General features: G+C 24.4%; 1 protein-coding gene across 1 annotated transcript; it reads left to right on the forward strand.

Moving 5' to 3' along the window:
• Positions 1 to 1372: 1372 nt before the first annotated feature.
• LOC105830539 (dynein heavy chain 1, axonemal-like) lies at positions 1373 to 13464 on the forward strand. Its single transcript, XM_036293839.1, has 5 exons — positions 1373 to 1457; positions 5092 to 5363; positions 8254 to 8451; positions 12633 to 12884; positions 13333 to 13464. Exons 1-5 carry the CDS (start codon positions 1373 to 1375, stop codon positions 13462 to 13464), a joined length of 939 nt encoding a protein of 312 aa, XP_036149732.1.
• The last annotated feature ends 800 nt before the right edge of the window (positions 13465 to 14264 follow it).

Raw genomic sequence — 14264 nt, forward strand, 5'->3', positions numbered from 1 at the left:
TCTTTATAACGCATGCCTTTCTCGAACAGGATTAAATAAATTGGCGAACAGATGCAGAAGTGAGAGATATACAGAAGATACTAAAACGTACAAAACCTGAGCTTGAGAAAGCGGCAGAAGCTCTTCAGGAATGATACATGAGATTACTCGAGATACAGTAAGCACCTCAAACTCTGTCAAAGATAGTTTTGCATTTTCATCATTCAAAAACTTTTCTTATTTCATATTTTATATAAATATCTAACTTAGAAATATAACTCAGAAATTAATAAAGTTTTGCTAACAGAAAATATTTAAACAACTAAGTAAAAATAAGCCTTATTTATTAGTCACAGCTTTTGCAGCGTGATATTTCTTGTGTGAATATATATATATATATATACATTTTCAAGTTCTTCCAATTGCGCGCCCCAAATAATTTTGATTTATCGCAATATTAAATTAATAATCAATTTAATACTAATAATAAACGTCTATTATAATACTAATGCTAAGCATCTTTTAAACACTGAAGAAACATATATTATTTAATTTAATATTCTTTAACAGCTAAAATAAATGTTTAATCGTAAAAAAGATTTTTTATGGACGTTTACGTTTTACAATTTTCTCAATATCTTTAAAAATCTCTTCACAAAATATTTTATATAAGAGAGATTTATGATAAAAACTATATTAATTGACTTATAATAAAATTAATAAAATTATTGTTTCAAGACTTTTATAGTTTAATTTAAAAAAATATTATTTCTTTAAAATTTCATTAATCTAATTAATTATAAGAATTTTTAATAAAATTTTATAATGTTTTAATAAAATTAAAAGTATTGGGAAAAAATGACATTTCTTTATAAGTTTCATATCCTGAAGCGAAATTGCAATAAGCAAATTAAGAATAAGAATAAGAAAACAAAAATGACATTTTTTTATCCTAAAAAAATACTTTTGCAATAAAACAATTATTTTTTTATACTAAATACTAAAAAAAAATTTTTTTAATTTAATACGCCTTAACGGTTGTAATAAATATTTAATCGCAGAAGAGATTTTTTATGCACATTTATTTCTTACAATCTTTTTAGTATGTTTAAAAATCTCTTCACAAAATATTTTATATACATACCGACAGATTATGAAAAAAAAAACTATTAATGGCTACAAAAAATTTGTTATTTTATATTATATATATTATTAAAGCAAGAAATTTATATTAATATATATATTAATGTATAATTATTTAATAATTATTCATTAAAAGAACTCGTAAAAGATTTGATATACTTGTATCTTCTTTTTCACAAGATACGCTTTATGTAGTCAACACACAAAGCTTATAATTTGTTCGTTACCGATTGAAGCAGAAAAGACCAAAATGGTGACTATGCAACAAGAAGCGGCGGCATCGAAAATGAAGGAAGAGAATAAAGCGATCAGGGATGAGGCAAAGGCCGATTTAAGTACGTTTTATCTTCGTGAAGCATAAGTAAAAGCCCTGTTGCGAGAGCAGTATGCTTTAAATTATGTTATTCAAAGCTTTAGCAGCACACGTGCACGCACTTGCACAATGTGGTAACAGAAATTTGTTATAAAATCGAGAGAAAAGATGCAATAAGAGAAAACTTATGTTATATAATATTTCTGGAAAACTGATATTATAATATTGTATACAGTCGTGTAGTTTCACCTAATTAGCTACTCCATAATTATTACATAATAATTATTACAGAATAATATAAGTAAATTTTATATTTATTGAGTAAACCGTACACTATTTTACTCGATACATATTAATTCTTTCACTACATTTGAGCAATTAAAAATTAAAAATATGTGCTGAAAATAATAACAATCTTACGATAGAATATCACGTCAAAAAAGTATCACATGTTATTTACTTTAACGTTCCGTTTTCATAAAAACGTATCGCTTCATATACAGTTAAAATGTCAGAATTTTGTCGACGTAAAATTTTACAATTAAAACAACACATAATTTATCAAACTTACTAAAATATATACAACAAGAATGCTTGCATACATTGTGTACCTATAATTTACATAACAAGAAATTTACCTGGTTTTTATTCTAAAAAATAAAAAATAAATAAAACGCGTAAATTATTTTTATCAATATTGATTTAGTTATTAATTTCTTTTTGTATATTTTTGTATTACATTAAATAAATTTATATTTAAATACAATTTAATATTTCTAATTATTAAAAAATTTCATAAAAGGATATTTTAGTAAAGTATTATAAATTCTAAAATAATAAAATTATTTACAAATTATAAATAAAAAATATATATACTATTTAAAATTATATTTTAGCATTCTTTTTTTTAAATATATTTTAACATCTCGCTAAAAAGACGTACTTTACAAAAAATATGTCTGGTAAAATGCCACAGCATTTTTTTATAATATTCAAGAAAAGATTTTGCGCAAAATTTGATTACGTCTGTAACGTCTGTAAATTGCATATGTACATACATGGGTGAAGTAAAACCAATGCTCAAGGCTGCCGAAGATAATTTAAAGGCATTAAATAAGCATGATATTACGGAAGTAAAAATGATGAAAAAACTGCCAGTGGGGGTATTCTTAGTGATTGAGGCAATGTGCATTATTAATAATGTAAAACCAAACAAGGTTTGCTTAGAAACATACAATTACGCAAACATCATAAAGTAATAATTTCAAAATATTAATAGAATAACATTTTTTATTTTCAAGAGTAAGCAATTTTAAAAGTCGACACAAATTCTTTATGTAACTATAATAAAGAATTTGTAAGTGTGTCAACTTTGAAAATTGCTTACTTTTGATTTTAATTACTGGCCACAATATTGTTATTTCATCTTTGATTAATTTTTTATTTTATTGTATTATGCAATCATAATCACACAAAAATCGAATCTAACAAGTGGTTTTTCTTATTTACCTAATTTATGTATTTATATATTTAGTTTTTACAACAATACATATTAGTTTAATGTTTCCATAAAAAGTTCAGTACAATTTTTAATTACTATAAGAAATTAAAAAATTTATAAAGTATAATTATTCGTAGCTTCTAGGGAAGGTTCCCAATGAGAAGATATTAAATTATTGGAGCCCTGGAACTCTTTCTCAAATGTTGGCAGCAGATCCAATTCATTTTCTATATACAATGGCACATTTTAGAAAAGAAGATATCACAGAGGAAATTATCAATAAATTAAAAGGTTATATAGAAAATCCCAATTTCCAGCCAGATAAAGTAACTCAGTTGTATAATAATAAACTGTATGTTTTAAAGTATTTCTTACACATGAAAATATTTGTTTTATAAAATTTAAATTAATTTTTTACTGTCGCTTAAACTTTAACAGATTTTTATATACTATGTCACAAATTAGTTTTATATATTAAAAAATAATTTTTGTTATTAAATACATGTATGTGCAGCAAAATATTACTAATAATTTAATTTAAAAAATTGTTTTTTCTCTCATTGTTAAAAAGTTATAAAAAATACTAATAAATAAAACAAATAAGCAAGCATATATCTATTATTACATAATTTATTAAATTACAATTAAAAGATACTTCACATTTCGAGGGCTTGCTATTCCTTGTGCTTATGGATCCACGCAATGTACAACTATTATTTCGTAAATAAAAAAGTTGCACCTAAAATGGCAGCTTTGGCAAAAGCAGAGAAAATTCTAGCTGAAACGAAAATAACGCTGGCAGGTGCTATGATAAGATTACAGGAGATAGAGAAAAAAAAATTGAAAAATTGCAAGATAAGTTGAGGGAAGAGAAAGCAAAGAAAGCTGAACTAGAAAGACAGATGCAACTTTGTGGGGAACAAATAACACGATCTGTAAGACTAATTGTAGGCCTATCGGATGAGCAGAAACGATGGATCACAATATATGCTAAATAATATAAAAATGTTCTTAAAGAATGCTGTAGGTGATATACTTTTATCGTCAGGTGCGCAACATTTATTTACTTTTGCTTACATATAAAAAGTTTTACGAAGATAACATTCTCTTAAATTTCAAAAGATATTATGTTTATTAATTTATTATTATTTTATATAAATTTACAATTTCTAGAAAATTAGCAGACAGTTTGTTAGTTTATTTTGATAATATGCAACAATATTACATAATATGCAACAATATAATGTTTTAATTTAATGTTAAATAAGAAAATAAGTTAACAGATTATTATATTTCAATCCAAAATAGAAAACAGCGAATAAAATGTATAACAGTTAATTAATTCCATTATCTACTTATTTTAATAATTTGTATTATTAAAATAACACTAAATTGGAGATAAATGGAATTCTGCTGAAGAAATAAACAACATAAAATTATGGCGTTAAAGCATATCATTATCGATAATTGCTTAATTTTAAGAGATGTATTGTGAAAATTTGTTACTATATAATTTCTAAATTAATATATTAACAGCGTCGATTTCTAAAATTAAGTATAATTTACTTTAATATAAAATAGACATTTATTATATAAGAAAGTTACAGCCACTACTATTATTCTCTAATAAATTAAATTTTCTGTCTTGAAAAATGGTAGAATCTTGGCTCTTCCAGAAAATAGTGACTTTATATATACATATAAAGATAAATGAATGTACATATAAAGAAAAATAAAAATTGTCAAACAAGAACATTAGAAGTATTTTCATAACAATTTAATGTGTGTCATAAAAACATTTTTAATTGGTGTAATACATTTAATGATTATTGCAACAATTTTTCTCTAATTTCTAATAATAATTCAATATTTTACATACTAACTTTAAACTGTAACTTTAAATATTTATAGTGTTGTCAAATGTTAACAAATATTTCTCATGGCTTCTCTCCAATCTTAATCCTATTAGAAATAACACAATGTCTTCGTACAGTTCATTGGTGACGATTGTTTACTGTTCCATTCACATGAAGTTGACAAAGCTTCACATGCAGCAATTTAATCGAGTGTCCCAGTAGCTTTGTCCATTCCAGTAGCAGAACAGGATTGATTTCACACGATTCCTTTGTATCAGAAGCTTCCATCTTGCTTGCAGGTGCGATTGAGTATCTAACATCTTTTACGAATGTTTATCGCCAAAATCTTCTGCAATCTTGGTACAACGCTCTCAGAGAAGATGTTCCTCACACCCTTGGTTGCAATCCGATATTAACTCTCAGCAATCAAATGGAGATAACAAGTTGGCATATGAATGGTTTGCCAAGGGATACCCTATCTATTGAGAATGCAGTCCTCGTAATGAATTCCAAGCGATGGCCCCTCTTCATTGATCCTCAAGCACAAGCAAACAAGTGGAATCGCAATATGGTAGGTATTATACAGAGAAAAGTAAAAGTTTTTTAAATATCTTTTGCAGAAGTTATACTTCATATTACTGACGATAAGAATCTTCTGAAATAAAGCATTAAAAAAAACAAGAGAAAAAGAGAAAGATATATTAAATTATATTATTTATTAGATAGATCATATAAAATATGTGAACGTTACGCAAAAGCATAAAAATTTACAATTATTATTATAACAGGAATTTATTATTGGAATCTTTAATTTAATTCATATTTTATTCATGTAAAATTAATGTATCCTTTATTTGATAAAACAGTAATTAAATCGAAATATATATGAATTTAATTTTTACACTTCAAACAATAATTTCAGAAATACATTTATTACAGAAAAGTAATTTACATATGTATATACTATAGAAAAATATAAACTTTTAATCGTATTTTATTTAAAAAAATACATATTAAAATGCTTATTATAGATGTCATGGTTAAAGCCCATAGCGCGGGCGCTTCTAGGATTGACTGGTCGAAATACAAAACTATTTCGGACTTTGACAAAAACGCTTGGTTGTTCCGCGCATTGATCAATCAATCCTAGGAACGCCCGCGCAACGGGGTTTGACCATAACATAGACATAAACATTAAAAAAATGTCCTAATTAAAAACAGAAAATTTTTAAACAATTCCTAAATATATTTTAAATATTAAATTTTTATATTATTTACATAGTACGTTACAGACAATTCTCTTATTACATATATATATAAGATCATAATGTTATAATAGAATTTATTATTATTAAAGAATTTAGTACAATAGTTAATCTAATTTTTTGAAGAAATTAGATTTGAAGTTCAAAAGTTTAACACTGTTTTGTCTATATTTTTTTCTTTCGTGTTTTTTTAATAATGTAATATGAAACATATAATCATTGAGGAACAGTTGTTAAATTAATGCATTTTTTAATACTGAGAACAGATATATCATAAATGTATAAAATTTGTTCTTTCTATATAACTATTTATATAACTACTTCAAACAAATTGTATTCAAATAAAAAGAATCTATTCTTTCTTAAATCAATTGTTTATTTTCACTTTTTAATCATTAGGTCATTTTTATTTTTAAAATGTTCAATTTTAGTTTTTTAATTTCATGAATTTTATTACTTAATACATAGGAATATATTTTATTACTTATTTCATCAATTTATTTTATAGTTTATAGTTAACTCCTCCACTACATATTTCACCAGTGGTGTCTAAATTCTACTACCTATTATGCTAGTTTAGCATAATATGTAGTAGAATAGATATTATTACTAGTTTTGGAACTCAATTTCTCAGATGTTGACTTTTTGTTTTGTTACAAAAACATTAATTATTATAAAATAATAATAGTAAAAACCACTACACCATTTGATAGAAGAAACTTTATCGTTTATATTTTACATTTATATTTTAAAGTTTAATTTTTAATTTTTGTTTAAAAAATATAATTTAAAAATAAAGTAATATACTAGTATTAGTGATTTTTCTTCACTATTTGCATAGCAATTAAAATTTTTTCTGTTCTTTTAATTAAATTTTCGATTGTAGTGTAAACCAATCGGCCTTTTCATTACAAAAATGACTGATAAGTATCTATTACATACCATTGAAAATTGTGTACAATTTATAAACCCATGCTTAATTGAAAACGTCAGTACTGAATTGGAAGCTTCCCTTGATCCTATTCTCACTCGTACATTATTCAAACACGCTGGACAGCTGAGTATTAAAATTGGCGAGAATATCGTGCCCTACAATTTTAATTTTCGTCTTTACTTAACAACAAAATAACCGAATCCTCATTATATACCAGATGTAGCAAATAAAGTACTAATAGTCAATTCCGCTCTAACTGTTAGGTGAGACTTTAATTTCTTTGGAAAAAATCTATCTGCAAAATATGTTTTAAGTTTTACAAATTCAGTATTATTTCTTTATTATTGTAAAATAATTACAAAATTATATTTAATAATAATAAATATAATTTCAATCAAACTATTTCTGAAGTAGAGAAAAATTAGATATTTTCTGAATATTCGGTTTTTACATCTTTATCCTATAAAATTTATTATACAATTAAGAAATATTAATATATTTAATTCATAACAAATTATAATCAACATAAAAAATTAATATTAAAGAGGTAATAAAACTGTAATGTTTTATCGATCAATGTGATTATTTCCAATTCACTAATCTTCCAATTGTCTTTACAGAATTAAAAATCCTTTTCCACAATTAAAATATAATTTCTCAGATAAAATCTTATTAATTAGTAACGTATATCGAGTCTGATGTTTGATTCGTGATTTTCTAATTTTATATATATGTATATGTAACTATATAGCGGCCTTATCGATCAAATGCTGTCTCTAGTCACTATACATAAACGTCCTGATCTTGAACAGAATAGGAATGCACTTATTGTGTCAAGTGTTGAAATGAAATGGGATCTGGAGAAGATCGAGCATAGAATTCTTTATAGACTGACGGCATCTAAAGGATCAATAATTGATGATGTTGATTTGATTCAACATCATCAATTATTTTGGAAAGCTTGGAAGCTTTGAAAGCCAAAAGTAAAGAAATCCAGGTAAAAAGATATATTAAATATCGTATTATTATAGACATAAATATTAATAATAAAATCATCTGTTATTTTCTTTGTATTTAAAAAAATATCGATTCAATGGTAATAAATTTTAGATTAAAAATAATATATTACGTCTATTCTATCTATTCACATTGATTTGTAAAAAAGTATAAAGTGTATTTAATATTAAAAATACAATAATATTATTTCTCTATTTTTTATTATACAAAATAAACAATAAATTACAGATAATTTTGTATTACAGATGAAGGTGGAGACCGCTGAACTTACACAAGCTGACATTGATTTAACGAGATCATTATACATGCCCGTAGCAAATCGGGCACAAATATTATACTTTTGTATTGCCGATCTCCAGCGTATTGATATCATGTATCAATATTCCCTAGAATGGTTCATCGTTATACTCAATAATAGTATATCAAATACTGAAAAAAGCAGAGTAAGTAAAGCTTTTGCATTCTGATATCGTATACTATTGTGTCATTGATTCAAGCTTATCTATTAAATATAAATTAAATAGATTTTACAAGATTTTTACATGAATTTTTTTTAAACTAAACTTTTCATTAATATAATAATGTTTTGTTCAGAGTATATAAAAATAATATCAATTAAAATCTTGTCTGTTATTAACATTTGACATGAATAATACATATTCAAATGTGCAATTTTTAATTTAATTACGTGTAGTTAATAATCATAAAGTTAATTGTGAAGTAAAATAATTAATAATTTCATAGATAATATTAATAAACGGATTGCGGTTATCAACAAGAACTTCACGTTTGATCTCTTCATGAATGTCTGTCGAAGTTTATTCAAAAAACACAAACTGCACTTTGGTTTTCTTGTCTGCGCACGTATTCTTTTAGATAATGGTACAATCGATCCGATAGAATGACGACACTTTCTTACAACGACCACCACACCGACATGGGTAAAACGTGAACCGAATTTATATTAACTACGCTTCGTAGTTAATTAGAACTTAGAACCTAGTTAGAATCTAATTTCCAAAGCAATTTTATAATAATATTTATATAATATTTAGACAATAATATTTTATATAATATTTAATTATGTCTAATATGTCAATTATTTTTTTCCAACAAAAACTTTATGAATAATTATATTTTAACGTATAATCAAATATTAACATATTAACATAATATAATTACTTTTGTAAAAGTAACTTATTAAAGTTAAGAAATAAGTTTAAATTTACTTAATAATATTCTGTATTATTCTCTTTCTAATATATATTTAGCATTATTACTTAAATATCTAAAAGGATATAAGATATAAAATATATTTAGAGAGATTTTTTTTAATGTGTCTCCAATCTAGAGATAAAATATATTTTAATCTCCTATTGCCTCTTCTATAAATAAAAATAAAGTAAATAAAATAATTTTAAACAAAAATAAAACTTGAATTTATATTGCAATTTTAAAGATCACAAATTTCATAAAATAAACTTCTTCATTACACACAAATATACAAGTACTTTTCAACTATTCTGTTTTACAAGCTGCATGTAAAACAGCATATGTAGTGTGTTTTTATATGGATAGCTCTTACGTGCTCAGAAAGCATAAATACGTGACAAAATATTTATCCCTGTCACATACTACCGATATCTATCTGAAGATATGTATCCCCCTTTTAGAAATAGTCAAATCCCGCATCAGAATGGATTACCGCGCAATGTTGGCAGGAAATTCAAGCTTTAGAACGGCTTCCAAGTTCAACAAATTTCTCACATCCTTCAAATTATCGTTAACCGAATTTAAAAATATATTCGATACTCAGGAAGCACATTTGTAAGCTAGTGTATTAAATTTCCTTCAAGTTAAATCTCGTATTCACATCAATAATTATTGTAAAGTTAAATTAATCAGCAAGAAGTAATTATATAAATTTTAGTTAAAAAGAGGAAAAGTAGATTAAACATACTTAATATAAAAAAATTTATTATAATATAAAATAATTTATTTAATTGAATGTTCATTATTTATCAATAATAAATCTAATGGCCTTTTTTACCGGGCAAAACCGAGTTCAGTTAACCCATCTCAGATTTTTATTCTTCTAGAACTGGCCAATCACAGTTATTCCATTCTTCAGAAGAATGGCTGTGATTGACTTTATGACGTCATTAATCGCTCTCGGACCCAAGATCGGTCAAAAACGCTATTATTCTTACTTGCAAGAATATCTTTCTGTTAGAAGTTATTAGAAAATGGTATTGTATTAAATTAAATATTAAAAAGTTTTCTAAGATTTCTTTCCTGTTTTTGTGCAAAATGACTAAACTAAGGTTCCACATTAACGATAAAATGTTTATTTAGAGTACCGTTCCCTCAACCATGGGAGACAAAATTCGACGATTTGGAGAAGTTATTGATACTCAAATGCTTAACACTTGACAAGATTATTAACGCTATGCAAATCTTTTTGACAAAATATTTGAGCCAACAATTTGTCGGACCTCAGACTACAGAAATGTTAGCAATTTAGAAAGAATCGTCCAACATCACCTCAATTATCTTTATCTTATCGTCTGGTCCAGCTGTAGAGTTATACAAGTTTGCCGATAAATTAAATATGAACAAAAAGTTGCACGCGATATCTCTGTCAGGGTCAAGAGCTTAAGGCACAAGTTATGCTGAAGGAATCAGCGAAGACTTGGGCACTTGGCTCTTCTTTCAAGTTAGAAACTCTTTTTATTAATTAATTACTTTATAGCTAGATAAATTTATTCTTTATCTAAAATATAAAAATATAAATTTCTTTATATATAATTATGTATATCATACTGACTTACAATAAATACCCTGTTCAACTTAATAAGCTGCTTTTTCTACTGAATACAATCAATAATTTAAATATCTTTTATCTTTTAGCAAATAATTACACTAAGATAATTTAAATTTAAAAAACTTTTTTCCAAAAAGTACTAAATACAACCAATAAGTAATAATTATACGACAAATAAGTTCAAATAAATTTAAATAGAAAACTTTTTAATAGAAAACTAATATTGTTTTTATTACAAAACAATTTTTTAAAATTCTTATTTAAAAAAAAATACAGGAAGAACTAATGGTAAATCTCTTTCGCAAAGATAATTATGGCATATTTAAATATTAAAATTAAATAAAACTATATAATGTTCCATATCTATTATTAAAAATAAAAAAATTTTTAATAAAATAAAAATATAAAAGTTTACAATTAAAAGAGAGAGAGAGTATAATGCAAATCTATACGCAAAAAGTTCTCTAAAATACAGTAAATAAAATATTATCAATTTACTTTTACAAAATATAACAAGAAAACTATTTATTTTCATGTTATATACTAAAATTAATTTATCATAAAAATATCAATACACTATGAAAACCATTTTTGAAAACTATTTGTTTTGCGAAAATAAAGAAATACATATTTTGTACAATAACAATTCTGGAATAACAAATACGAGGTTTTAATTTCTTTTACAAAAGATAAAAATTTAAATATCTTTTTGCTTAATAAAAGCATATTAACAGAAAAAACTGCTTTATCTCGATAATGTGTAAAGCAAAAAAGAAAAATGATTTATTGCGCTGCGTAGTGTTTTCAATCCGTAATAAAGAAGAAATAAAACAGCGATATTTCCAGTAATAACTGACCTCGTTATTACAGTACATATGAAATAAATGTCACAAGTTAAAACACTGCTTAAATCGAAAAAAAGCAGTCGTTATTTAGTCTCGATTAATTCTTCAATTCTGTAAGACATAATCACATACGCAATATTTGAACACTGTTAAGCACGTGCGAATGTATCTGTATATTGTAAAAATTTACTTTTAATATTTTAACAAATACACTTTTTAAATAAAATTTGAAAACACTTAAAAAATGTATAAATGTTTATGTAGAAATAAACTCATTACTAACAAAATTCTATAGCGTAATATTATTAAATTATACGAGTTATATATTAAAAATTAAACTATTGTTACATTGAAAAAATAATAAAATATTTTTGATATACATTTACCGCATGACAAGTAAACATATGTCACAATTATATATATGATATTTATAAATATATATAAATTTATAATTATAATTTATTAATTTATATAAAAAATTATTAATTTAATACTTTAAAATAATTTCTAATAAATGTTTTTTAATTTTGCAGAATTGCCATTTAGCACCAAGTTAGATATCAAAATTTGAATTTTTTATGGAAACATCATCTGAAACTACACATAAAAATTTCCGGGTTGACATCTGCACCGTCGCCTCACTTTTCCATTAATATTCTTCAAAATAGCAGCAAAATGACGATTGAATCACCTCGGGGTGTAAAGATATTACTAAAATAATTGCGATATACATTATTTTAATATAATTTTTTAAAATAAAATAATTTTTTTCTTATGCTTTATTAAACAAATTTTCACGAATGTTTATAGGCAATTAAAGATAAACTCATTTCTGTTATATAATAAATCACAATATAAAAAAGTACGTAAATGAAAAAAATAATACAAATTTATTAGTATTATAATTTTTCATCAAGTTATCCTGTTTTCTTCGCGTTTCTCATTTTTAACACAGGCCAATATGTTACATGCATATTTAACACAAGTCACAGAAATGCACGAGTTTCTGCAACCAGATCACCTGAAAGCTCTGTCATTCAAGCGGCTTATATTCTCACTTTGCATGTTTCACTCAATCCTGATCGAGAGACGGAAATTTGGTCCCCTCGGTTTCAATATATCCTACGATTTCACAAACGGGGATTTAGCTGTATGCTTGTCGCAATTGTATATGTTCCTCATGGAATACGATACTTTGCCATTTAAGGTAAAATATTCATCAAAAGCAAAGCGGATCTTAACTCTGACAAATATTTCTATCGTCTTTTTCTTTACATTGCAATAGCGTAAAATTGATCTTTTTTTTTTCAATAGAAAATTCTTTCTCAATAGAAAATTCATTCAAACAGACATTTTCATATTCTCCCTGATAAATATATAAAATCAAATATAAAATTATATTAAATATATGATTCTATTTTTTTCCATTTAATTTTGATTTCTATTAAATTTTATTTTATCACTTAAATCGTGTTTCTTGTATAATAATCTTGTATAATAAAAAATGCTAAGAAAAATATCTTTATATTTGTAATAATATAGAAACTTTAAATTTTTCTTTATTTAAATGTATCATTCTTCAAGAAAAATGTATAGATTAAATCAAATAATAAATATATTAATTTTTAAACAAATATTATTTGAATATAACACAGGTTTTCATATATACTGCTGGGCATATTAACTATGGTAGACAAATAACAAATTATAATTGGGATCATCGATGTGTCTTAACACTTCTCGAAGACTATTACAATGCTAATGTTGTCTCAAGATTACCAGTTTAACGAACAAAGGATTTATCATCAGATACACATATCTAAATAAAGCAACAAACATTTTTTGAAAAATATCTGTTGTGTAAATTAAAAAAATGAATTTTAAGTTATAACAATTCCAAAAATATTAAACCTGCATTAAAATTCCATTTGACTAGAATATAAGAAAACGTACAACAATAATGTATAAATTAATTAATGTTGTAATATTGATAATATAATAAAAACAATTCAAGAGAAAGATAAAAAAATAAAAATAAATTTTTTATTTATAATTCTGGAGTTAAGATAATTTGAAACAAATTTTAATTTTAATTTTAAAAAAAGCTCTATTTATCTCTTCTTTTACGTACCTCATTTTTTGTAATTAATTATTCATAAAAGCGTAATCCTTTCATTTCACATGTGAGCATAAACTTTAAAATACATATATGAGATATTTTCCAAATTTGTATCATAATGTACACAATTTTACTAACATAAGAACATTTATAAAAGTATGTTTTGCCTCGCAACTTTATTAAATATGCAGGAAACTTGGCGTTGCAAATACAAATGTTGAGAAAGTAGCAGCTCAAATAACTAAGACTATGTTAACTACGATACCAAAACCGCTTGATTTAATTATATACAATACAAACGAGGTATTATAAGAGATCCTTTCGTTTATAAAGCAAAAATATATTTTAATGTTTGAAAGTTAATTTTTTAATGTGTTCTTAATATCGCTATTTTGTAACATAAAATTAAAAACAATTTCATTACATGTACATTTATATATTATTTATTTAAAATTTGATAAACATATC

The sequence above is a fragment of the Monomorium pharaonis genome, chromosome 11, assembly GCF_013373865.1.
Source record: "Monomorium pharaonis isolate MP-MQ-018 chromosome 11, ASM1337386v2, whole genome shotgun sequence".
Classification (NCBI taxonomy): Eukaryota; Metazoa; Arthropoda; class Insecta; order Hymenoptera; family Formicidae; genus Monomorium; species Monomorium pharaonis.

Coding starts and splice junctions, on each gene's coding strand:
- LOC105830539 (XM_036293839.1), top strand. CDS start 1,373: ATGGTGACTATGCAACAAGAAGCGGCGGCATCGAAAATGAAGGAAGAG. Junction 5,364..8,253: donor ACAAGTGGAATCGCAATATG/GTAGGTATTATA, acceptor TTTGTATTACAG/ATGAAGGTGGAGACCGCTGA. Junction 12,885..13,332: donor ACGATACTTTGCCATTTAAG/GTAAAATATTCA, acceptor AATATAACACAG/GTTTTCATATATACTGCTGG.